This window comes from Agelaius phoeniceus, chromosome 20 (assembly GCF_051311805.1).
Source record: "Agelaius phoeniceus isolate bAgePho1 chromosome 20, bAgePho1.hap1, whole genome shotgun sequence".
Classification (NCBI taxonomy): domain Eukaryota; kingdom Metazoa; phylum Chordata; class Aves; order Passeriformes; family Icteridae; genus Agelaius; species Agelaius phoeniceus.
The window spans coordinates 3845818-3871707 of record NC_135284.1 but is presented as its reverse complement, the minus strand read 5'-3'; the positions used below and the strand labels follow the sequence as shown (position 1 = coordinate 3871707).

Genomic DNA, 25890 nt, shown 5'->3' with positions numbered 1-25890 from the left:
CCCGGGGCAGCGCCACCGCCCCCCTCGGCCCGGAGCCGGAGCGGCGCCGCGGGACCGGGGCGTGCGCGGGGCCATGGCGAGCGCGGCGCGGGGGCTGCGGGCGATGCCGCGGCTGCTGCCGCTCCTCTGCGCGCTGCTGCTGCCGCCGCCCTCGCTGCAGAGCCCGGCCCGCTCCCCCCACATCAAGAAAGCGGAGGCGGCGGCGGCGGCGCCCGGCGAGGCGCTGCGGTACCTGCACTCGGCCGAGCTGGGCGAGGCGCTGCGGGCGCTGGAGGCCACGGCCCCCCCGGGCCTGGTGCGGCTCTTCAGCATCGGGCAGTCGGTGGAGAAGCGGCCGCTGTGGGTGCTGCGCCTCACGGCCGGGCTGGGCCCCGAGCGGCCCGACGAGCCGCCCGGCGGCGCGGCCCTGCCCGGGCGGCCGCAGGTGAAGCTGGTGGGGAACATGCACGGGGACGAGCCGCTGGCACGGCCGCTGCTGCTGCGCCTGGCCTGGGAGCTGGTGCTGGGCTGGGCCGGCGGCGACGAGCGCATCGTCCGCCTGCTCAACACCACCGACCTGTACCTGCTGCCCAGCCTCAACCCCGACGGCTTCGAGCGCGCCCGGGAAGGCGATTGCGGCGGCGGCGGCGCCGAGGGCGGGCGGGAGAACAGCCGCGGCCGCGACCTCAACCGCAGCTTCCCCGACCAGTTCGGGGACGCCGAGCCCAACCTGGAGCCCGTGCCCGAGGTGAAGGCGCTCATCGACTGGATGCGCCGCAACAGGTGAGCGCTGCCCCGGCTCCCCCTCTGTTCGCTCCCCTTCTGCCCGGCGCTCCGCTCCGAGCCATGGGAGACCCTCGGATTCACTCCCCGAGGGTGTCAGCCAGCTTCCAGCCCTTCCCAGTGCTTCCCAGCAAGGCCTGGGTGGGGGAAGGAGAAGTAATTTCCCCACCTGTTTATCCCCAGCCTGCTCCCTTGCAGCCGGGACCATCCTGCGCTGGGGAGAGCATTTGGTGGCCCCAGGTTTTGTGCAGCTGCCAGGGACCTGCAGCAGCCCCGTGTGCCCTGCACACAGCCAGGTGTCCCGGCCTCCATGGCCATCTGCAGGTCTCCCATCTCGCCGAGTTTGTGGCTGGAAACTTCTCACCTGCTTCGCTGTGAGCTTGTCAGTGGGTCTTGCTCTTAGGGCCAATAATGCTTACTCCACAAGCTGTGGGATGCTGGAAATATTTGGGGTTAAGACCATGTTAACAAAGTTGTGTTGGACAGGGCTTCTTCCCCTCATCTTTGTGTTGCACGGGAAATTCCCTGGATTTAGCAATAATGCTCTGTGCAGCAGCATTGCCAAAGACAGGCCCTGTTTCTACAGCTGCCTTCCCTATGTGTCCAGTTGAAGCACGTGGGGCTGAGCCTTGAGCATCCCTGCTGACCCGTTTGTCTCTCTCCATCCTGAGGGGTAGCCCAGGGGAAGCTGCTGTGCCTGGAGTGCAGCAGCCCAGGAGAGGAGATGGTGCCTTTAAAGCCCAGCTCTGGTGTGAAGGTCTGGGGCAGCCTCAGAAAAGGCAGTGGCCAAGCTGGGCACTGATTCTTCATTTGCCATGTGCTCTTCAGAGAGCTCTGTAAGGTCCAGAGTACAAAGGTCAATGCAGCCAACTGTGGGAAATTGTGCAGAGAAAGCACAACGCACTGCAGCGAACTGTGGCCCTCTTCCCAAAGTAGGGATAGAAAGAGATGAAGAGGGGGGTGACAGTGCACTATAGGGCTGTTGGTTGACTCCAACCAGCACAAAAAACATTCAGCATCCTATAGTGTTTGCTCATGTTTAGGAAATAACATTTATGTGAACAAATGATCTTCATTAACACTTGGTGGATGGCAGTGCCCATGAGGAGGGTGCTGCAGAGGAATTGCAGAAACTTCAGAAGGAACTGCTTGTCCTGAGAATCCTTTAGGACATCTCTGGTGCAGCACTTTGCACTGAAATCCCTCCAGAGTTGGTTCAGCTCAAAATTAGTTACTGGGTAAACTCATGTGCATTCTTTGTATAATTTTGAAAACTCCTCGAGCTTTTTAATTTTTTTTTCTCCTAGTTTGTGAGGTGGGATTTGCTATCCCACCTGTATTTGCTATCACCCTCAGCCAGGGTGAAACAGGAAGAACGTGGTGCTTTGTGTGTCCCTCTGCCTGGCAGCACCAGTTAATACTGGTGTAATTGTTAGACTAACATAACTGCTGATAGAAAAATGAATGGGTAAACAGAACTGTTTGATTGAAAAGGGAGATAGTGGGTGTAATGCAATTTGTGTGCACTATTTTAAGCAAGGTAGAGGTATTGGTCACAGTACCTCTGCTTGGAAACCAAATCCCATTTGAGCAAATGCACAGGAGAGTTCTTTTTCCCCTCAGTGCTGTGTTTGGTGGGAAGAGGAGAACAGAGAAAATTACCTTTGGGGTTCATTGAAATGCTTGTGCAGCCTGTGATCAGACTGAAGGGGGATGTGGGGCATGCCCTGCTATATTTTTTGACTTGAGATTTTAACAACTCTGTTTCACATCCAGATTTTATTGTGAGTTAATTCTGTTGCACATACCAGGTGTCCTCAGAGCTTAACAAGAGTACATTGCTGTGTCTGTCACCAAGTCTGGGGGCTTGCTCTTAGGCTGCAGAAAAAAAAACCTGTTCAGAACTGATTCCACTTCCAGTGTGTGCATTTTGCCTCATTAATCCAAGCCAGACTTTGGGGGCTCCAGAGAGCGTGGTTTGGGTGGGGAAGCAGCAGAACAACTGGTTGGGTGGCTGTAGCCAACTTCCTGTTGCAATATTTCCAGTCTGACTTTTTGTCCCTTCCCTTTCCTCCCCAACCCCAGGTTTCTGCTCTCTGGCAATCTCCACGGTGGCTCTGTGGTGGCAAGCTACCCCTACGATGACTCGCCCACGCACAGGCTCACAGGAGTTTACAGTAAATCAGCTGATGATGAAGTCTTCAAATATTTGGCAAAAGCTTATGCTTCACATCACCCCATCATGAGAACTGGCAAACCCAACTGCCCTGGAGAGGAGGGAGAGACCTTCCCAGATGGCATCACAAATGGTGCCCAGTGGTATGACGTGGAAGGTAAGCTGTGCTCACCTCAGAACTCCCATCCAGACCAGTGGTGATTATCACAGAGGAAAGCTCTGGGGGTTAAGTGAAGTTTTTAGCTTTGAATGTGTTCTAGCAGCTTGAAATTAAGAGAGGTGGCATTGTGGGAACACCAGCTGATGAGTAACAGCTTGGGAGGTGTTTGTAGGGAAGAGAGCACAGCAAACTGAAGGGCTCTTTCTGACCCTCTTATGGAGTGGAGAGTTGTCCTGCACGTGGGAGGCTTCATTTGCCAAATGAATTCTTGTAGGTCTCTTGACAGTTGCTAAATTTTGATACAGGAAAGAGGAAATGATTCTTAACGGTATTAAACCAATACCAATGTTCTGTGAGCTCTTTTAACCTCTGAGCTTGTAATTTTGTGATTATAGAATAACCTACTGTAAAACTGTGTAAAATTTAGGTATATATTCTGAGCTAACCAAGGAGTTCTTGGCAGCTTTTCCATGGACTGCTCTGCTCCTAGGCCTGTGTGGGAGGTGACAGCCTGCCTGACCTGTTCTTATCCAGCAGTGTGGGAGATCTAGAAGGGATCTGAGACTTGCCCTGCAGGGGCCTCTAGGAGAGCTCCTGATCCCTCCATGAAGCAGCTGCACATGGTAGTGAGCTGAACAGGAGCAAATGACCTCCTGGTGCCACCACTCTGCCTGGGCAGGTTACAGGCCTGGCTCAGCCTCACAGTGGGTTGCTCTGTGTGTGTTGGTTTGGATGAAAATTTAAATAATAATTCACGTGAGGAGAAGTTCTCATGGGAGAGAGAGCTCCCAGGTTACTCCCAGCCATTGCTGTGGCTCCTTGGTGGATGTTGTACAGGCAGGGCAGCAGCAGCTTCTGTGGTGAGAACACAGCAAAAAAGTTGCAGAAATGATCTCAAGCATTGCTTGTCTTGCTGCTCTGCTTTTTTTTCCCTTCTGCTGTGGCTGAGGGGTGATGCAGAAGTGCTGAGCAGGCAGTGATGGGCAATGCTGTTTATCCTTCAGAGAGCTTGCAGCTAAATGATTTCTGGTAAGACAGTGTCATTCTGGAACACAGGCTTTGCAGCAGAGTCCTGTGTTAATTCTGCATCCAGCCTGCTTGGGAAGGCTGGAGAGGGATCCATTATAGGGCCTGAACACATCATCTCTGAGCTGGAAGAGGAAGGCTTGAATTTTAGCAGTGGTTGAATCATCCTCCAGGATTTCACTGGGCAAATAAGATGTTGTGTTCAAATAAGATGTGGTTTGACCTCTTTCTCTACCAGCTGTCTCCTTCCCTCTACCCTGCTGTTTGCAGGCTCAAGGTTCATTCTGCTGCTGTGAGAAGTCCAGCAGGAGGAAAGTTTGTGTAATCTGGTGACTTGGCTTGTGAGGGAACAGGATATCCTGGATGATCTGTGCTGCCTTGTTGTGGTGGCTGTTCTGGGCAAACACCTGGGATGGGAAGTTTCTTTACTGCAGCTCTGTCCTTGTAATGCAGTGGGGTGGGTGTGCTCTGAAAGGAAAGTTATTCCAGAGCTTTGGGTCTGTGTTCTCCTGACCCCAAAGCGCTGCATTTTTCACTGCAGGGATGAGTTTTTCATCCTCCTTTTTGGCTGTGAGACTGGTTGGTGGCTGTGGCACTGATGTGTGAACCTTGCAGGCTGCCTTTGCTTTGCCTTCAGTACAAAGAAATGGCATCATTTTCTTTTCACAGGAAATAAAAGGTGTGAACTGCAGACCAGATTTCTCTGTTCTGCTGTCACTGTGGTTTGTATCTATCCAATAGCCTCCAGCACCCAGCCTCTGCAGAAATAAACCCTGTCTCTGTGACAAGCCACTGGCTGGGGCTCAGCACTGATGGCTGTAGGGCACTCATGGGCAGAGATTGCAGGGAGGATGCACTGACTGGACTCTGAGAGTGGAACATTGCTCAGGGTGACAGCAGCAGTTCCCCCAGAGCCAAGGGGTTCATGTAACATGTAACCTAGGGTGAACTGACCAATACCATGCATGTAATTTGATGTTGTGTCAGTTCACCCCTTTGGGGCTGTAGGTTTTAATGTTTATTTTTAGTAGTGGACGAAGAGCAGGCAGAGGGGAGTCAGTTGTAAGTGCTGTGACAGAAGCAGCAAAACCATCAGAGGCTGTTTTGAGTCATCTGAGTGGCTCAGCTCTGTGCCAAGGACTGCAGAGGCTCGTGCTTGGATCAGGAGGCCTTTCCCAGGGATTGCAGAATTGAAATGTGTGGTGAAGTGAGGCTGGGGAGATCCCAGTCCCTGAGCTGAGCTCTAGAGGTGGATAACCAGAGCTCCTGGTTCTGTGAGCAGTGCAGGGCACGTGCTCGAGGCCTCCAGATCAGCTTGTGCCAGGAGAGATTCCTGCAGGCTTCAAGTGAACTAAAGCCAGGAAAAACAAAGAAATGAGAACACGGTGTTTCAACAGGTGGAAATTTTCCTGCCACATTTTATCATGTGAAATCAAACATGCTGGAGAGCAAACTGCCACGGGATTCATTGTCCCACGGTTACCAGTTCAGTTTTATGCTGGTGCCAGGCTCCATTAACTTCCATTTGAGTTTGCAAACAGCCTCTTACATGTGTCAGATCGAGGTGGCAAGTACAAACCATGGGAGTAATTGCTGAGGTCAAGTGTGCACAGAGGAAGATGGATCTCTGCCAGGCAGCTGAATTTGGCTCCTGCATTCCAGCTGCTGTAGATAAGCACACTGGTGACTGGGGTGCTTTTGGAGGCTATCTCTGGTGTGCATGCTCTTTCTCTTCCTTTTTAACCTCTGAGGGTTTTAACTACCAAGTGGCTGGTTCAGATCAAGGGAATACATGCAGAGTTGGGCTGGGGTATGGAGAGCAGTTGAGAAGCCACTCTCAGCTATGGGCAGGATGTGCTTTGCCTTTGTGTTGTTCAGAGATCCAGATCAGTAACTAAATTCAGCATTGAGCATATTTTGTGGGCAGCCTTGGAAGGTTTGTTTTTACATGCAGTCCCTTCCTAAAATATATTTTCTTGCTAGTTTGTCTCTCTGATGTCCAGGTGTTTGAGGTGTTTCTGGTGTCTACGGGGAGGCACTTCTCAGGTTGAAAGTGGATTTTGGTTACCTGCGTGCTTACTGGGTTGTTTTGATTGTGGTTACCAGCCACACTGAGCTTCCAACGAGCTTTGAGTGGCATCCAGCTCAGTGCAGTTAAAACAAGTGCTGAGAAGAGTGTGGCATCACTGTGGTGGCCTCAGTTTCCTGGGCATGGCAGAGGGCACTCACACAGAGTGAGCTCTTCTAGAAGCTCTCAGCCATGTCTTTCTGCACAATTTGCTGTATTTGTGTTTGAATTTTCATGAAAGTCTTGCTGCAGTTCTTTTTCTTCCTGAGAGAAGTATTGGCTTGATGGTTTGAATGTCTTAAGGCCTCTTTTCCCACCTGTCATGAGCTGCTGGGCTGGGCTGTGCTGGTGCAGCTCCTGGGGAGTCTCTGCCCTTGTCTTTGAGAAAAGGCTGCTGGGCTGGGCTGCTCTGGGTTGGTGCAGTTGGAGGCCCAAACCTCACCTCCTCTGAGTTTTAATGATTGCAGGCTAATGGACCAGAACATTCTTGTGCCTGCTTGGTGCTGCTGCTGGTGCTCACTCAGTCCCATGCTATGAGATAATCGGTTCTGAGCAGAGTCAGAAACTTGTGCCACATAGTGAATCATGTCTCCAGCTTGCTTGGTGCCATCTGCTCTCTCTCTGCAGAGCAGACATGATTGTTTCTCTGCTTTAACTTAGCTGCAGGTTCCTGATCTGCTGGTGTCTGTTCCAGTGGGAGCTGGAATTAGTTTTCTGCATAGTGCAGTTTGAAAATAGAGCCCTTCTTTGCTGGCCTGGCAGGCTTCTCCTGGCATGTGGAGTATTTATGGTATCTGGATCCTCAGGCTTGACTCTGGAGAGCTGCATTCTCCTGCTTTGAGCTTGGCAGGGAGCAGAGGCCCCCCTGTCAGCGTGAGCTCTGCAGTGTTTGTGCTGCTGGAGCCTGGGATCCCTGCCTGAAGTGCAGCCCTGATGCTCAGGGAGTGGGTCAGAGCAGGAGAGAGGTTTGTTCTGAGCATTTCTGTGACCTGCTGTGCCACTAAGCTGCTCACTGATAAAAGGGGGAATGGTGCTTCATGGGGAGGCTGAAACTTTTCACAGTGTGGGCTAAAAGACACCCCGTGGTTAAAATGCTGAAGTAAATCCAAGGGGTTATCCCAGATATTACCCAAACAGAGTAGAAGCTCTGTAGTCTGGCAGTTTTCTCCCTCAGGTGTGTATTTTCTGCTCTGCTCCATGAGTGCAGTGCCCTGCTCATGGCAGGCTGAGTACTGATCTCTCTTTACCCCTCTGGGTCTCTGCACAGTCAGGGGAGGCTGTGCAGATGGTATGTGGGAAAATACGTAATTCCACATGCTGTAAAAATAACTGTCCTGCTCTGCAACAGAGCTGTGTGAAGGCCAAATATGTGCAGTGGCTACAGTCCAAATTTTCAAGAATGCAGTGTACTACTTTCTCCAAGAGACAGTTTTACCAGAATTGATGTAGCAAGCTCTAATTTAGTCCGTTGCTGCTCTATTATGGGTGAGCATCTGTCCTAAATTTGCTTGAATGGCAGATGAAGCACTAAATATGTTTCATAATGGCTCTGGTTTACGTTTTTGGATGTTTTCAAGTGCATTAACGTCCTGCTAGGAGCAGATGGTTATGGGCTGGCAAATCGTTTGGCTCGGCGTGGTGTTTACTGGTGAGAGAGGAGCCTGCTGTGCCTGCCTGTTCTGAGCCTGGTTACAGGAGCTGAATGAAGCTGAGGGTGGATCAGACCCACAGTCCTTGTTTCTCTAACCCCTTGAACTGAGTTGGAGAGTTAGAAAGTCCTCCAGCACGTTGTGACCCCCTGTGCTGGGCAGGAAAGTCTCTTTCCTGTTTTGATGTCAGCCCGTGCACAAGCTGCAGTGCTCTCCTGCTGGCTGCAAGCGACATTTGATTTGTTACAATAAAAGCTCCATGTTCCCTTAGCAGCACACTCCCAGGAGAACTGAGAGGAACTGGGGCATCTTTGTGGTCCCGTCCCACACATCTTCCCAGGGGCCTGTTCTAAATCCTACTTTATGCTGTGAGTCCATCCCTGCTTTACCCAGCAGGAATGGGCTGTTGAATTCAGGGCAGTGGACTGTGACCTTTTGGGCCACCATCTCTGCTAGAAGCCTCCTCTGCTTGGTCAAGTGCTGCTGGTTTTCAGCTCTTCCTGCCCAGGAATTAGCACAGCCCCTGCCAGTGCCAGGCAGTGCATTTGCATCAGGATATTGATCCATTCTGGCTGGTTGATTGGCCAGTGCCACAGAGGGTCCCTCACTTCAAGGGGCTTGTGGATGATTAGGAAACTGCTCAAAGGAAATGAGGTCTATTGGCAGAGCCCTGATGCAGTGCTTCAGTGGGCCAAGCAAAGGATGGGTGCACAAAATCTGCATTTCTACCAGACCTTCCTGCTGGGGCTCTGCAGGCTGGTGCTGTGATATCTGCCACAGCTCTCTGCTTTCTTTCTCCTGGCTTGACATCTGCCTCCTGTGCAGAAAATGCATTGCTGTTCTCTGAGAGAGGAACTTCTGAGGGTCAGTTCAACTCCCTCAACTCATCCAGACGTGACTCTGGGCCCCTGTGTCCAGGTGACCCTGGTGGGAGTCACTCTTTTGCCGTGGAGGTTGCAGGTGCTGCTGTACAGGTTGGGTTGGAGCTGTCTAGGAAGTGGTGGCCAAGGCTGTGACCCACCAGTCTGTCTGTGTTAGAACCAAATAAGTTTGTGCAAGCCAGAAGACTTTGTCAGCATGCAAGAAACATGGTGTGATGTGTCTTTCCTTACTGACACAACTGCCTGATTGGGTGGTGGGAGCAATCCTTTCATGTGGTCATCTGGCTACTGTCATGTGGTGGGGTTTAGCAGGGCGAGTCTGACACCTGTTTCACAGACTTGTGGTTTTGCTAAGAGGCTTTTGGGAGAACAGTTGGCCTTGAAACTGATTCCAGTGTGCAGATTTGAGCTGCCAGCTCCCAAGTTGATAGTCTGGTATTCTTTTCTATCAAAGACCTCAAACTCATTTTGAGTGAAGTAACCTCTCTTGCAGGCAGACCTCACAAATCTTGAGGTAGCTTAGAATGCTCAGGGAAGGACTTGGCAGCTGGAATGCTCAGAATCTGGTGTGCCTGCCCTGGCACACTGGGTTTGTCATGTCTGGAAATGTAAAATGAACCTGTGTGAACTCCCAAGAGCTGTGCTGATGAGTTCAGCTGGTGGAGCAGTGGGACAAAAGGACTGTCACTTTGAGCTGCCTGTGGCTGATTTGAGTGGCCCAGTGTTCCAGTTACAGCACAGGGTGTCATCATAATGTGACCTGACTTTTCTCCTTAGGCTGCTCACTCTGGAGCTGGGGCAGCATCCTGGGGAGATGCTGTGTGGGGCTGAAGGACAGGAGAAATGGCATCCTGTGGTGGGATGTGTGTGCATTGCTCTTGGGACATCTCTGCCTCTTTTCCTCAGGTGGGATGCAGGATTACAACTACGTGTGGGCCAACTGCTTTGAGATCACATTGGAGCTGTCCTGCTGCAAATACCCACCAACTTCTGAGCTTCCAAAGGAGTGGGAGAACAACCGAGAATCTCTCCTGGCTTTCATTGAGAAGGTAGTGAGGGCTGGGCTGGGTGTGGGGTGGCAGCTGTGAAACCTGTGCAGCCAGTCCTGGGCTGAGAGCGCCATGTTCAGGTGCCCTCATGGCTTTGTGTGCTGTGTGAGCTAACACAGATGCTGCAGCTTTGTTTGGAGGTTGGTGGCTACAAAGCTGCTGTGTTTCTCTGTGGCTCTGCCCCAGCTCCCACATGCCCCACAATGACAGAGCTTTGCTCCTGTGGGCTGCAGTGTTAGAGGGACTGATTGGTGCAGGTCTCCATAAGTCATGCAAAGTACTGGCTGGTCTCAGGGCCATGAATCTCCAGGCATCCTCACTGCTGAGAGCCTGGCTTGCAGACCCTCTGCCAGGCTGTCTCCAGATGCTGTATGAGTTGAGTAGGTAACAGTTTAGGCTGGGATCAGAGGCACCTGAATTTGGCCTGTAAACCTGCTGTGTTCATATTGCAGTTTGCCCATGTTGATGACTTAGGGAGTTTGTTAGGGAGGGTAAATTCTGAGATCCTGCTGCCTTCCCAGTCTGTGCTGGAATTCCTGTCTGGCTGAACACTGAGTCCTGAGCCCTTGGGTGCCTTTGCCTGGCAGCTGCCCTGCTCTGCTACATTTGGGGAAGGGTGAAGGGGCATTGCTGCCTTAGGACACAGTTCCCCTAATGTTGCCTGTCTTCAGCCAGACCTTGTCATTGTTTTCCTCAGGTGCACATTGGTGTGAAGGGCTTTGTGAGGGATGCACTCACAGGAGCTGGCCTGGACAATGCCACCATCGCTGTTGCTGGTATTGCTCACAACATCACAGCAGGGAGGTTTGGTGATTACCACCGGCTGCTGGTGCCTGGGACCTACAACGTGACTGCTTTTGTGATGGGGTAATGTCTCTGTGGCAGCCTGTGCCCACACTGCCAGCTGCTCCTGTTCCTTCTCTTGATTTCCCCCCCCAAAACACCTTATGTATTTAAGGGGCTTGGCTGGAAGCTGCAGCAGTAAATGGTTCCAGCTCAGAGCTGCAGCTGTGTTTGCTCCTGCAGCAGGGTGCTGTTGAGTGCACAGAATTTCTGTCAACTTCTGTTTGACTGCTTGTATCAAATTGCAACTTCTGTGCAAAGGGAGGAAGTGGAGTAGGGTTACCCCAACAGGAGTTTGTGTTGTCCCAAGCCTGGGTGTGGATGTGTAACTTGCCTTCTCTGATACACTTGGGCCTTCTTCCCTGCTGAGCCTGTGGACTCTTGCAAGGCCAGCAGTGGAGCTGGGTTTGGTGGCAGAGGGATGAGTCCCATCAGCTTGGTCCCTGTGAATCTCTCAGTCATTAACATCCAGTGCATTTGGGCTGGGGGGAGCAGGCTGGAGTGATGGAGGGACTGCAGGGAGTTCTGGCCTCTGCTCTGCAGAGCCTCCTTGCTGAAGCCAGTTGTTTATTCCACAGCTACACAGCAGTGACCAAAGAGAACATCGAGGTGAAGGAGGGAGATGCCACAGAAGTGAACTTCTCCTTGCAGCCGACTGTGATGCCACCAGCTCCTAATGTCACCCAGCTCACGGCAGCTCCTGCCCCTGTCACTGCCATCACCCCCACCCCTGTGCAGGCTGAGGCTCCAAACCCAACCCCTGCCCATGAGCCCATCCAGCCCGTGGACTTCAGGCACCACCACTTCTCAGACATGGAGATCTTCCTGCGGCGCTACGCCAACGAGTACCCCAGCATCACCCGCCTCTACTCCGTGGGCAAGTCCGTGGAGCTGAGGGAGCTCTACGTCATGGAGATCTCTGACAACCCTGGTGTCCATGAAGCAGGTGATGTGGGAAATCCTCCTTAGCAAGGCACAAGTGTGTGACAGTGTTCACAGGAGGGAAGAGATGAGGATCTGACTCCGTGTTTCAGAAGGCTTGATTATATATTACATTAAAACTATACTAAAAGAATAGAAGAAAGGATATCATCAGAAGGCCAGCTAAGAATAGAAAAAGAAAAAATTAATAACAAAGGCTTGTGGCTCAGACAGAGTCTGAGCCAGCTGACTGTGATTGGCCATTAATTAGAAACAACCACATGAGACCAATCCCAGATCCACCTGTTGCATTCCACAGCAGCAGATAACCATTGTTTACATTTTGTTCCTGAGCCCTCTCAGCTTCTCAGGAGAAAAAATCCTAAGGAAAGGGTTTTTCATAATAGCTGTCTGTGGCACAAGTGCAAGTGACCCTTTACATTGGGAGAGGCAGAGCTGGCACCTCTCCTAAGAGACTGAGCTGCTCCTTGTAGTATCCTTTATAAAAAGTGTGAGTGCAGTGGGTGTTAGAGCCTTACTGGGGACATCTGTGCTGGTCATGGAGCTCTAGGGAAGAAGGATAAAGAGACTTCCATGAGACATTGTTATTTTTGGGATTGTGGGAGCAGAAATGTGAGTTTTAGGTAAATGCCCTCCAGCAAAGCTTGCAAGAGTGATGCTCAGGGTGGTGAGGTGTCTCCAAGCTGTAACATAGTGGTTATAATTGTTTCTGTGGTGTAACCATGTGTCTGCAGGTGAGCCAGAGTTCAAGTACATCGGTAACATGCACGGGAATGAAGTTGTGGGGCGAGAGCTTCTCCTGAACCTCATCGAGTACCTCTGCAAGAACTTTGGCACAGATCCTGAAGTGACTGACTTGGTCCAGAGCACACGGATCCACATCATGCCATCCATGAACCCTGATGGCTATGAGAAGTCCCAGGAAGGTACTGCTGTCTGTGCCAAAATCTGTGGGGTTCATGGAGTCCCTGGGAAGTCTGGAAGCCTTGCTGGAGCAGGAGTGCTTTCCACACAGGGAGGCTGGGAAGGGACTTGGTGTGTGCTGTGGGATGAGTGGGTGGATCCTGATTGATGGATGCTGGAAGCTGTTGGGGAAAGCTCTTACACTTCAGCAGTGCTGTGAGCTGCCCCTGTTTGGGTCCCCTGATGGTTTGTGGCTAATCCAGGGCTTTTTTTGAAAAAAGACATTTCTTTGACACAGCTCTTGCTTGCTGTGCTTTGGTCCATTCTCTTAGTAAAAGCAGTGTGGGAGCCAGGCTGTCTGCAGAGCACTTGTCCAAGGATAACACAGACTTTCACCATGAGGTTGAAACTGGCAAAAACATCCTTCAGGGAAGTCTTAGAACTACGTGGCTCTTGCAGATTGGCAGAACAGAGCCTGTCCAGAATCACTTTCTGGAAGCAGAGCTCTGCCTGGGTTTAACAAGGAACTTGTCTGGCTGGTTTGAGAAGGTGAGCTCTGAGGTTTCTGTGGTCGTGACATCCGGCTGCAGAGATTGTTCATGGTTCAGTGCCTTTCTGCTGGTCTGACTGCCCTGAGAGCCTGAGCAAACACCCACTGGAAGGGCCCCCAGGCATTGCTGCAGAGAGCAGGCCACTTGCTGGGGAGGCCCTGGGTGCAGGGGGCCAGCACTGCTGTGCTCTCTGCTCTCTTCACCAACAACTGCTTGTAAACTCTGTAATAAGAGGTTGAAGCCTCTTCACAGGGCTTGAACTTGTGTTTCGTTTTCAGGAGACAAAGGAGGTACCGTTGGCAGAAACAACAGCAACAACTATGACCTGAACAGGAACTTTCCAGATCAGTTTGTCCATGTGACAGACCCTCCCCAGCCAGAAACTCGTGCTGTCATGGCCTGGCTCCAGTCTTACCCCTTTGTGCTCTCAGCAAACCTGCACGGAGGTACCACATCCAAACCAAGCTCCTTCCTCTGTGCTGGGCTGTGTGGGCGTTTGCAGGGATGTCTCCAGGGTGTTCTAGGTGTGCACTGGGGAGCTCTTGTGCTGCAAGATGGAGCAGAAACTGGAAACAGCAGAGGGTGAAAATTGTGTCCCCAGACACGTCTGTAGGGACTTGAGGCGGCTGCTGGGAAGATCCCAACCACTTCTCTGAAGGGAGCATCTGGGAGATGGGGATGGACTCTCTTGTCAGCAATTGCTCAGCAGATGGCCTGGGAATGGGATACAGAGCTGTGGCTGTTAAGGGCTTTGCAGCATTTATGGAGTGAATGCAGTCCTGAGGGTTCCCTGCCTTGAATCGCATGGCGGAACTATGAAATTTGCAGTAATTTAATTATCCTTTTGGAGTGTTCTAAATTAAATCTCTGTGTATTATGGCTTACTCCCTAGACAGTTTGTGTGCTGGCTTGTAGCTGTGGTAACTTGCAGGTGGATGCTTTGTTGCCATTGTGTTTGGTTTGTAGCGCAGAAGTGTCATGCGTGGGTGTGAGGGGGCTGGCAGGTCTCCAGCTGCAGTGGTGTCTGGGGCTTTGTGGTGCTATTAGTACAGCTTCCTTGGGGAAACCTTCAGCAACAAACTCCAGAAAGCTGAAAAACTGCATCATTTGGGTCAAAAACACCGTGCATGTTCTGGGAGATTCTTCCCCTTGCTTCCACTTTTCTGTGAAAGCAATTATTGTGTGGTTGTGTTCAGCCCTCCTTCATGTAAGAGCCAAAGCTTGATGTTGTTGTGGCTTTGGTTCTCCTTCCTGACTAGGTGTGGTGTTATCTCTTCCTGTGCTTCTGTCTCTTCTATCCACTGGGCTTAATGCTTTGTTTAATGCCAAGTCTTGAGAAACAGAAGGCTTGGCACTTGCTGGAGAAAAATTTCCACTGTTATGCTGAGGCATACTGGGCAAGCACCCAAGTATGAGCCAAAGCTTGCTTTGCCTGCAGGTTCCCTGGTGGTTAATTACCCCTTCGATGATGATGAACAAGGAATAGCCATCTACAGTAAATCCCCAGATGATGCTGTGTTCCAGAAGCTGGCACTTGCCTACTCCAAGGTAAAGCTCTAACAGGAAAATGGGCACATCCTGCTAGGTTGACTTCTGGGAAACTCCTTTTCAGCTTCCAGGGGGCCTCCTGGGCAGCTGGTGGAGGTGGGTGCAGGCACTGTGGGTGAGCCCCTGGTGTTGCAGGCACAGCAGGAGGATCCTGCAGGAAGCTCCCATTCCATGAGTGATGCCCAGCATGCTCTGTCTGCAGGCACTGAGGGAGGAGAGCTCTGGGCAGGCACTTGGAAGGGTGGTGGAAAATGCTGCTCATGGGCTGGGAGGAGAGAGCAAGGATATCTGGGCTGGGATTGGGTGTGGGTGCAGTCAGTGCTGCACTGATAGACACATATCTGTGTTTGGTAACCCTGAATGTGTGACTAAGGGTAGAACAAGAGTGCCTGTAGCTGTGGAGTGCAGACTCACCTTCAAATGTTGCATCTTGTTTTATAGGAAAATGCAAAGATGTACCAGGGAAGCCCTTGTAAGGATATGTACCCCACTGAGTACTTCCCACATGGCATCACTAACGGGGCTCAGTGGTACAACGTTCCAGGTAAAGCACACCTGAAATCTCCTGTACTGTTTGTCTTCAACTTAATGCATGTGCAGCTTAAATAATTTAGTCTGCTCAGTCAGGAACTCTGCACTGGTCAGCTCAGATTAATGGGACTCAGGTTTCTTTTATAACCTCTTAAATAATGTACCCTAATAAAGTTATTCCCAGGGGAAGGAATTTATTGTGTAGTTTCTCTGGCTATTAGCAAAATGGCTTCATAAAATTTTACAGCACTTTATTAGCATGAAAGGTATTTACAAGAAGGAAGCTTATTTGTCTGCTCTTTTGGCATCCCTTTGAAGCTTGAATCCTGCCCTGTGTAAAAGCCTTTTACCTTCAAGTCTGTGCTTCATCTTTCTCTGATATCTGACTTTTTTTTTTTTTTGAGCTGTGGTACTTAAGAAGTCAAAACTTCTTTTACATTCTTGTTGTAGGTGGGATGCAAGACTGGAATTACTTACATACAAACTGCTTTGAAGTGACCATTGAGCTGGGCTGTGTGAAATACCCCAAGGCTGAGGAGCTGCCAAAGTACTGGGCACAGAACCGGCGCTCACTGCTGCAGTTCATGAAACAGGTGAGGTGCCTTGACCTCAGGCCAGGCCAGCTCCCTCTGGGGTTTGCTTTAAACAAGTCAGAATGAACAGGGTGATCTGGCCAGCTCTCCTGGCTGCTTCCTGGCCAGCCTGGCTACCTGCTTTACAGAAATCACCCCCATCAGGGCCTGTCTCAGCTACTCTGTCTTCTCAACATACCAAAAATCTGTATGGAAATAGCATCCAGAGGATGCAGGTGGGGGCTTTTTATGTAGCACTACCTTGAGTTTCCTGAGGCTGGAATGTCCCTCATATTCTCTTCCTATCTAAGTGGAGCTGGTGCTGCACACCTGGGGTGTGCAAACAAAGGTGTGGAGCAGAGAGTGCCATGCTGACACCCTGAGCTAAACAATTGCTCATTGTACTCATCAGGTGATCTTTGTCCATGCCAGCTGCTGGCCAGTCCAACCTGAACCCTCCTGGAACATCTTGCTTCTCTGGGAATGCTGAAAATGTGAGGGTGGGAGGCAGAGCAGGGGCTGGCACTCAGCAGAGCTCCTTTGTGCAGGTTCACCAGGGTGTCTGGGGCTTTGTGCTGGATGCTGTGGACAAGAGGGGCATCCTCAATGCCACCATCAGTGTGGCTGACATCAACCACCCCGTGACCACCTACAAGGATGGAGACTTCTGGCGCCTGCTGGTCCCAGGGACGTACAAAATCACAGCATCTGCCCGAGGGTGAGCAAGCCCCAGACGAGGAGCAAACTGCTGCATGACTGACCTCCCACTCAGGAATGTTCCAGCACCTCTGCCTGCCTACAGCACACGTGGGCATGGGTGTTTCTGCTGCCCTCTGGCCTGTGCAGAGATAGCAGTGAGGCTGCCATGGTGTCAGACTGCTCACCTGGCACTGGGGTACAATCCCAGTCCTCCCTTGTTAGGAGTGGATAAATTGTTGTCTTTAGGGGAAATTCTTTTCCAGGCAGCTGCCCACAGAAGTGACTTGGTCACCTCACTGCTGCCAAAAATCTGTGTTAAAGCAGCTTGACTTGTTGTCTTGCTAGTGTGCCATGTAACCCTGAACACCTGAGCCAAAAGCAGCTCAATGCCATGTTGGGGCCTGAGTTGTTCCCTGTCCTCCTGCCATTCCCCACATCCCTTTGAGCTGTTCTTGCTCCTCATTTCTGTGCCTCTCACTGTGGGCAGGGGAGCAGTAGCAATCCCATGTGGGTGTGTAGTCAGGAATAGGGCTGGCTTGTTGTCCAAGGTTTCAAATGCCTGATGTTTTCTTGTGCCTTCTCTTCCCTGGGCAGGTATGATCCACTCAGTAAGGTGGTGGAAGTTGACAGCAAAGGTGGAGTGCAGGTCAACTTCACCCTTTCACGGACAGACAGCAAAGTGGAAGAGGGGAAGGTGCTGGTCTTGAACACCCCAGACACCAGCAACCCCAACGAGAAGGAGTTTGAGACCCTGATCAAAGATCTCTCTGCTGAGAATGGTCTGGAGCGGCTCCTGCTCACCTCCTCCAGGGATGTGACTCCCTACAGATACCGGCCCTACAAGGACCTCTCCGAGTTCCTCCGAGGCCTCTACCTCAACTACCCACACATCACAAACCTCACCAGGTGAGCACAGAGCAGCAACCTGGCCTAGGGACGTTGGGAAGTTGTTAGTCATGAACACAGTGCAGAGATGGGGAGCTCACCCCTCCCTTCCCTGTGCTCTCTGGGGTGGAGGGAGCCCCATGTGTAAGGACATGGTAGCAGAGCAATGGCTGCAGAACCTCATAGGTGCAATGTGATTTTTCCCTGATTTAGTTCCCCAGGGATATTTGGGACTGCCAATATTCCCAGCACTGATATCCCAGATTTCTGCAAATATCTCTGTTCCTTACTATTTTGTCTGTTCTTTAAATACTTTCTGCCATCCACACTGCTAAGAGTCCCCAGCAAAAATGACCAGCTTTGGCTTACAAATCTCAGATGGCCTTTTTTTCATTGTCTGCCTCCAGATTTTATTTCAGTAGTGCAAGACACTTTTGTGTGAGCTTGCCCTGGGCCAAGGTCTGTGCCCTCCTGCAGAAGACCAGCTGCTGCCATCCTCTGCTTTCCTTTGTGACCTGTAACGCTTACCCTCTGTCAGCTTTAGAAAGCACAAATCCCTTTGTCCCAGGGCCTCATTTGCTTGTTGTAACCAGGCACAATGTGCTCATGTGCTGTCCCTGCTGGTGCCAAGGCTGCTTTGCTGATCTGTAGCCTCTATTGTCCCTGCAGTTGCATCAGCCCTGAGCCTGTTCCCTGCTTTCCCTGAACTCAGTTTGCCAACTTAGCAGCATGGCTGTAGCAACAGCTACTGCAGTACTGGGAACAGGCCTCTTTTGTCCTCCTTTATAAATTAATTTGATGTCCAAATGTATTCTGCTTGAAGGGAAAAAAGAAACAAAACAAAACCCACCACTGGCAGCACAGAGGATCCAGCAATTCCACATTTATCATGATCTCATAGGCTGTGTGGAGATGTATGGAGCATTGGATATTCTGTACATCTGGACCTGGATACACCCTTACCCAGATGCTGGTGTTCAAACTAATGTTCAGGGTGAATTCTGTTCAGTGCTGCTGCAAATCTGCCCCCCTGATCTGGTTGTGTTTCTCTTGCCTTTGCAGCCTCTGGCTGGAGGCTGGCAACAGATCCTTTCCACTCTGGGATTTCTCCATGGGGTCAGGCTGGAGTTGCAGCTCTCTTGCTGAGCTGACACTCCCATTTCCCATCTCTTGGCAGTTTGGGTCAGAGCGTGGAGTTCCGCCAGATCTGGTCCCTTGAAATCTCCAACAAGCCCAACGAGTCTGAGCCTGAGGAGCCCAAGATCCGCTTTGTTGCTGGGATTCACGGAAACGCTCCCGTTGGGACAGAGCTGCTCCTGACACTGGCAGAATTTCTTTGCATGAACTACAAGAAGAATGATGCTATCACAAAGGTGAGAGGCCAATCCAAAGACCTCCTTGGAGCCTTCCAGCTGTAGCCTGAGATGACAGTGCTCACTGGGGGAAACTCCTGCCAAAACTGGTGTGGGGCTTGTGGTGGTTCCGTGTGTAACGGGGACGTGTGTGATCCACAGGATCAGAACCTCAAACTGCAGCTCCTAGCTTAGGATGCAGGGAAATGAACCCTGCTATAATTGCACTTGATGCTGTTTCTCCTTTTGCTCAGCTGATAGACCGGACCCGCATTGTGATTGTGCCTTCCCTGAACCCAGACGGGCGCGAGATCGCGCAGGAGAGAGGCTGCACCTCGAAGATCGGCCAGACCAACGCTCATGGCAGAGATCTGGACACAGATTTCACAAGTAAAACAACTGCCCCTTGGTTGGCTGGGGTCATTGGCTTACAGGGTCTGCCTGGAAAGAAGGCAGTGCTCCAGGCAGCACAGCTGCTGGGAAGCTTCCAGAGCTTGGATCTTTACAGACAGCAATTTGCAGTCTCTTATGTGCAAGAGACAAAGCAGAGTTATTTAGGAATGGGAGAGAGGTCAGATAATACCTGATGTATTCTTACTCTTAATGGATTTCTTTCATCTCTGAAAAAATGCCCTCTGTTCATGCTGCCCAGAAGGAGTCTCCTTTTTCCATGTTTTTCTGGTTTCCATGTAACTGTATCCATAGCACTGTATCAGCCCACCCTTCCTGAGGAGGAAATGTTCTCTGCCCAAGTTTGGCTGGGATCATCCTGACTCCTTCCTTAGGAAAATGTCAATTCTGTGACATTGCTGTGAGAAAACACACATGAAATACCTTCTGCAACACAAAAGGAACTAGCTTGGGGAATTTGTGGTGCTGCACATTTGTTTAGCTTTGCAGATGAATCCCCCCCCATGTACAGTGTGAACTGGGCGCTTTACTTGATCAGTCAGCTGCATCTGCTGAGATCTAACAGAGGCCTTTTCATACCTGCAGCAGACCTAATTTCAGACATAAAGGATGTACTTCTGGCCTCTCAAACAGCAGAGGAAATTGTTCTTAGTTCCCTTTTCTATTTGTTGTTCTGATTTATAGGCAATTACACCCGATACTCAGCAGCACGAGAGCCTGAGACCAAAGCCATTGTGGAGAACTTGATCCTGAAGCATGATTTCAGCCTCTCTGTTGCTCTGGATGGAGGATCTCTGCTTGTCACTTACCCCTATGACAAGCCAACACAGTCAGGTGTGACCAACTGCCTGGTTCCCCTCAGGCTGTCTCTGCAGAGGTTCATGTGGCCATGTGCTGTAAGGGCTTTTTGTGCTCATGGTGTTCTGTAGCCTCCTTTGTGTTCAGCCCTTTGTGTGTGGAGTTGACAGGCTGTAAGTAAATCTATAAAACCTCACAGAGTTCACTTAGGGATCAGAACATTTACAATTTCTATGCCTACAGCAGTATTTCAACCTTTCCTTTTCCAGAACCAGTATAAAGTCTGCTTTTGATACTGCCACTTATTGTTAGAGGAAATAGGAATGCTTGTGAAACAATATGTGTCTCTGTTTAGTACAGGATCAGGGGGCTAAAATGGGAATCTGCCCCTGCAGGGAACAAGAGTTGCATGCTCAAAGTCTCACTTTTCCTGTTGCAGTGGAGAACAAAGAAACACTAAAGCATTTGGCATCTGTGTATGCAAACAACCACCCAGTGATGCATTTGGGCCAGCCAGGCTGTCCAAATAAGTCAGGTATGTTTGGCTGCATCCTTTAACCCCCTGCCAGCTTGTGGCAGACTCTGCTGGGCAGGCTCTGGCTGACAGCTGTGTTTTTGCTCTCACAGATGAGACTATTCCTGGTGGAGTGATCCGTGGCTCAGAATGGCACAGTCACCTGGGAAGTATGAAGGTACTGCTGCATGGCACAGGGCTTCTCATCTCTGCTAATAAAAAAGCATGTTTGTCCTGATGTCTGGACAAAGCTTCTCCCCCTCCAGCTGCACTTTGAAAAGCTTTTTTATTACCTCTTTCCTTGTAACCGTGGTTTTGTTTTTTGCAGGATTTCAGCGTGACTTTTGGTCAGTGTCCTGAGATCACTGTTTATACCGGCTGCTGCTACTTCCCCAGTGCTGGACAGCTTCCTGGCCTGTGGGCAGACCACAGGAAATCTCTCCTTAGCATGCTTGTGGAGGTGAGCTGCAGGCTTTGGGAGGAAATTCTGGCAGGGAGTGAAGGGGTGGGGAGGGGGGAGAGGAAGAGAACAGCATGGAGATTCTTTGTGGTTTGGTTGGTGCTGTGTAATTAGAGATGTTCATGACTTGGGCTGTGTGAGGAAAGCAGCAAGTGACCAGGGCACAGATGTTTTAACACAAGAATTAAACATCTGTGCTGTGTTGCCTTGCACTGTTATTTATTGTGAGGGTCAGGGATGGCAAGTGGGCTGTATTTTAGAGATCTCATTTTAGTTACAAAAGCACTGTAAGCTTGGATCTGAATGTGAAGTGTTCAAAATGCTTTGTTTCAGGTCCACAAGGGAGTGCATGGCGTTGTCCAAGACAAGAGTGGCAGGGCAATTGCTAAAGCTGCCATTGTTCTGAATGAAGGCTTGAGGGTGTACACCAAGGAAGGTGGCTATTTCCATGTGCTCCTGGCTCCAGGTTTTCACAGCATTGATGCAACAGCCAGTGGGTACCAGCAGAAACATGTCAAGGTATGTGAATGTCCACGTTGGAGATGTTCCCCCATTCCCTTTCAGATAAAATCTTCCCTGTTTGGGCTGTGCCTGTGTTTAGGTGCTGATTAGGTGCCATCAGGAGCTGTTTTCTGCCTTGACAGGATGGCTGGAGAACAACTTTCCAGCACAGCAGGGTGGTTTTGGGAGTGCCTTTTCTTTGCATGGCACTTTTCTTTGATCAGGGCAGGACCAGGCAGGTGACAAGTGTCTCTCTTGTCTGGATCCCCAAGCTCTGAGATGATCTAACCTCTCATGTCTTTCTGCAGGTCTTTGTACGTGATGATGCACCCAGCTCTGTGTTCATTGTGTTTGACACAGAAAACAGGATTTTTGGACTGCCAAGAGAGCTGGTTATAACTGTGGCAGGTACAGTGATATTTTTTTATCAAAGCTTTGAGCTTTGCTTTCTGTACCAGTTCATGCTGACAGAGACTCTCCACTGAACTGGGAAAGCAGCCTGCAGGTTTAAGCCATCTCCTGCTATCCCTTCTGAACACACTCTTGTCCTTGCAAACTCATCCAACAGCCCTTGGTTCTGCTTGGTAGGAGGGAGGGAGGAAATAAAATGTTTTGCAGGGATTTGGAGGGTCCAAAATGTACTTTGATATATCTGGAATGGGGAGAGCTTGTGTGCATGGGAGATCTCACTTCTTCAAGGCTTTTTTAGGTGACATCAGGTAAGTATGAAGAGATTATTTTATTTTCTCAAGGTGGCAGCAGCTGGGGAGGGGTGTGTGGGAGTTCAGACCCAGTGGTCTGTAATAGAGCTTGGTGATAATCTCCTAGATTTCAAACAGAAGGAGTGTGTCCTGTTCTGGGAGCTGCTCTCCTGTCCTCCATGGCCTAGGAGGAAGGAGCAGGGTCACAATGAAGTGAAGAAAGTGATTGTGACTGCAGGAGGGAGGAGGGATGCTGGCAAGCCTGGGAGCCTCTGGCGTGGTATTGTAATTAAAGAGCCTTGGTGAAGGCAGGGATGATGCATCTGACTCCATGTTCTCAGAAGGCTAATTTATTACTTTATTATACTGTATTATATTAAAGAATACTATACTAAAGAATACAGAAAAGATACTGAATGCTAAAAGATAATAATGAAGCTCGTGACTCTTTCTAGAGTCAAAACAACATAATTGGCCAATGGGTCAAAACAAGTCACACTGGAATCTAATCAGGCAATCACCTTTGGGTAAACAATTTCTAAACACATTTTACGTGACCACAAGACAAGAGAAGCCAATGAGATAAGAATTGTTTTCCTTTTCTCTGAGGCCTCTCTCGCTGCCTTTGAGCTTCTCAGGAGAAAAACTCTGGGCGAAGGAATTTTTCAGAGAATGTGAAAGCCGCAGCGTGGGGGAAAGTGGCATTAACTTTGGTGTCCTCTCTCTGGCAGGTGCCAGCATGTCTGCCCTGGTGCTCACTGCCTGTATCATCTGGTGTGTGTGCTCCATCAAGTCCAACAGACACAAGGATGGCTTCCACCGCCTCCGGCAGCACCACGACGACTACGAGGACGAAATCCGCATGATGTCCACTGGCTCCAAGAAATCCCTCCTGAGCCACGAGTTCCAGGATGAAACAGACACTGAGGAAGAAACACTGTACTCCAGCAAACACTGACACCTCTAGGGCAGGAGAGGAGGTTCCCATGGACCAGACCCGGTGGTGGGGGGCGATCCCTGCGGTTCAGTTTTGAAATGTTAGCTTCAGGATGTGTCCTCCAGAGGGGTGGGTGGCAGCTCCCAGCTTCCCTCTGTTTGCTCTGTTCCTGTGTACAGGCACTCGGTGGGTGGTGGAGGCTGTTTCTGAGGTAGGGACGTGGTTTGTTACATTTTTGGGTCAAGATCTGGAGGCTTATATGATGTGGTTTGAAAGGCAGCTTTAATAGGGTGGCCAGCAGAGCTCTTAGCATTTCCCCAGCATCTCAGCACAGGGAGCAGATGGTGGGGAAGTGCCCAAAGACCTGTGCAGGGTCAAGGTCTTAACACTCCAAAAAAGGTCTCTCTACCTGTTTTGATTTCATATTTTCCACTACATGCTTGGGGGAACCCAGGTCCTTCACGTGTCTCCACATTCTGCAGAGCAGCCCTCAGAAAAAGCCCAAAAAAGAAAAAAATCCTTTGTTTCTCAGCTGTTCCCTTGGAGCTTTTCCCACCGTGGGTTGCTGTGACCTGCAGTGGTTGTGGAGCACCTCTAATGTGTCACTACTTTCCCCCTCCTGCAGGCTGGGGGAGATGACACTGCTCTTGATGGGAGCTGGAGAGAGTCAGAGCTCCAGTGAGCCCTGACAGAGCTCCACTGCCTGCCAGCTCTGCCATGCTGCTGTTCCTCACTTCTGGGGAGCAAAGAAACTTTATCCCCATCACCCTGGTTGTGTTTTGTTTGTGTCATAGGCTTGGCTTTGGGGTCTCATGTTCATGTTCCAATAGCTCAGTGCCTGAAAGAGCAGCTGGAAGGTTGTTCTAAGCAAATTGATTAACTGATCTGTAGAAAACCTGATTAATTTTGCTCAAATCTACCACTATTCAGGAGGAAACAGTGAAATCTGACCACTGCTTTGTATTTGAGGATTACTGCAGCAGCAGGGAGAGGTCATGGGAGTATCCATGGCCCAACTTTGGTGCTAAATTCTGAAGAAAACCGGCACCATTTGCCACTGTCCACCTAGTACCATTTAATCACCGAGCTCTGGTGATGGCAGGCAGCAAATTTTCTGCTGGCTTGGTTCTGTTCTGCTCCTGCAGCACCCCTGGAGTGTGGAGCAGGAGCTCCACCTGTGTGTGTGGCTGCAGCTGTGGTGCAGGGAGTGAGGAAGGGCTGAGGGAGAAGGGAAAAGCAGCCAAATCCTCTTGTGTAGCACTTGGCAGGAGGTTGGAAAGAGGAGCTGCAGTACACTTTCCCAAGACACATGTGAGATTTGTGGGGAATAGAAGGGGTGTCCAGAAGGAAAGAATGGTTGAAATGTTTGATTTCCAAAGCCTTTATGTATCTCTGATGTTCCTGTGCTTTCTGCAGAGGCAGAAGGCTGGGGTTAGAATAGGCACTTACTTTTTTGCTCATTTTCTTTTTTAATTCTTGCCCCACTGACCTGATTTCTGGGGTGCAGGAGCCTTAGGCCTCGAGTTTGCCCTGAGCTGCTCTGGGGCTGTCCACTGGTGAAACCTGCACATGGTGTCTGTGGGTGGAGGGGTTGCACCCAAAAATCTAATGGGGTCTGCTCTGCAGGGCTCTGACTGATCTCCTCTGCAGGAACAGCCCCACTCAAGTCCCATGGGCCACATCACCTGGGGCAGAAGCTGTTTCTTCACCCCTTCCTGTGGAAATGCCCTTCCAGAGCCACGTGGCTGCAGCTGTGCTGTGTCATCACCTCATGGCCATCATTCAGAGAGAGCCCTGAGACATCAGTGCACCTCCTTCCCTGTTCCACAGGGAATTCCATTGCAGGAAACACAAGGTGTTTCCACCTCCCCCCTGTGGCTGGGGAGGAGTTCTGGCAACAGGGAGATGACGATGCTGAGCACTCCCCGTGCTCCTGTCCCACATCTGCTGTGGCAGAACTGCTCTGGCTGCCTTGTGCAGGAGCCATAAACATCTATCTCTGTGCTGAGCAAAGAATGGGGTTTGGTCACTTTTTGTCCCTTTTCCACCTGTAACGGGCTGCAGGACACCAGCACACAGTAGCATTAATCCTGCCTCATCTCTGAACTGTTCCTCCTTTAACAAGACACACAGTAGGTTTTATTTAAAGTCGAGTTTGCAAATGGCTCTTAGGGCTGCGTTTGGGCTTTGTTTGCTCTGGCAGCAGGTAATGGACAGAGCTGGCCCTGCTTTGTCCCTGTAGCAATAAGTCCTGTTAGGAACTGGCCCTTTCCCTCAGAATGCATTCAGAATTAGCTGTGGGAGTAGGTGTGTATATTTAAGGTGAGTGGATTTGAGATATTTTGCAAACGTGTGAGACTTTTCTACGCAGCAGGACCAAGGGAGGTGCCTGGCTCTGGCTCGCTTGGAGCTTGGCCAGCCCTGGGGCTGTTCCTGGGCACTTTGGGAAGGCAGGAGCGGCTCCCGTGCCCTCGGTCCGTCCGTCTGTCCGTCCATCCAGCCGTGCCCCGGGCCGAGAGGAGCCGGTCCCCGCGGGCACCGTCCCTGTCGCTGTGGCTCCGTGCACTTGTGCCTTCAGATAAATAAATGTAATTTTCAAAGGGACTTGAATCGCCGTTCCGGGCAGCGGGAGGGGAGGGGGCGGCGCGGGGCTGGGCCTGGCTCTGCCCTCGGCCGCCGCCGCCTGTTTTTTACCTGTATACCGAGATCAATAATCTGTATAAAACTATTTTGATGTCCACGTGCGTTCTCTCGTTCTTCCTTTGCGGGGAGCGGGAGTGGGGCTGGGGGAGCAGGATTGGGATGGGGCAGGGGCTGGAAGAGCGGCGTTGGGATGGGGGTCGGGACTGAAGGAGCGGGTTTGGGATGGGGATCGGGGCTGGAGGAGCGGGATTTTGGCGGGGATCGGGGCTGGAGGAGCGGGATTTTGGTGGGGATCGGGGCTAGAAGAGCGGGATGGGGATCGGGGCTG

General features: G+C 50.9%; 1 protein-coding gene across 1 annotated transcript; it reads left to right on the top strand.

Moving 5' to 3' along the window:
• On the top strand, positions 1 to 25659 carry CPD (carboxypeptidase D). The gene is made up of 21 exons (XM_054646717.2): positions 1 to 762; positions 2848 to 3095; positions 9629 to 9771; positions 10469 to 10638; positions 11193 to 11560; positions 12291 to 12482; positions 13289 to 13456; positions 14449 to 14558; positions 15000 to 15102; positions 15540 to 15682; positions 16210 to 16379; positions 16955 to 17266; positions 18423 to 18618; positions 18852 to 18987; positions 19693 to 19842; positions 20246 to 20341; positions 20434 to 20498; positions 20649 to 20780; positions 21114 to 21299; positions 21590 to 21689; positions 22714 to 25659. Exons 1-21 carry the CDS (start codon positions 74 to 76, stop codon positions 22938 to 22940), a joined length of 4104 nt encoding a protein of 1367 aa, XP_054502692.2. The 5' UTR covers positions 1 to 73; the 3' UTR covers positions 22941 to 25659.
• The last annotated feature ends 231 nt before the right edge of the window (positions 25660 to 25890 follow it).

Excerpts from the sequence above, each read along its gene's own strand:
- CPD (XM_054646717.2), top strand. The coding sequence starts at position 74 with ATGGCGAGCGCGGCGCGGGGGCTGCGGGCGATGCCGCGGCTGCTGCCG. Across the intron at positions 15,683-16,209 it reads TGCTGCAGTTCATGAAACAG|GTTCACCAGGGTGTCTGGGG; the intron begins GTGAGGTGCCTT and ends TCCTTTGTGCAG. Across the intron at positions 18,988-19,692 it reads TCTGGACACAGATTTCACAA|GCAATTACACCCGATACTCA; the intron begins GTAAAACAACTG and ends TCTGATTTATAG.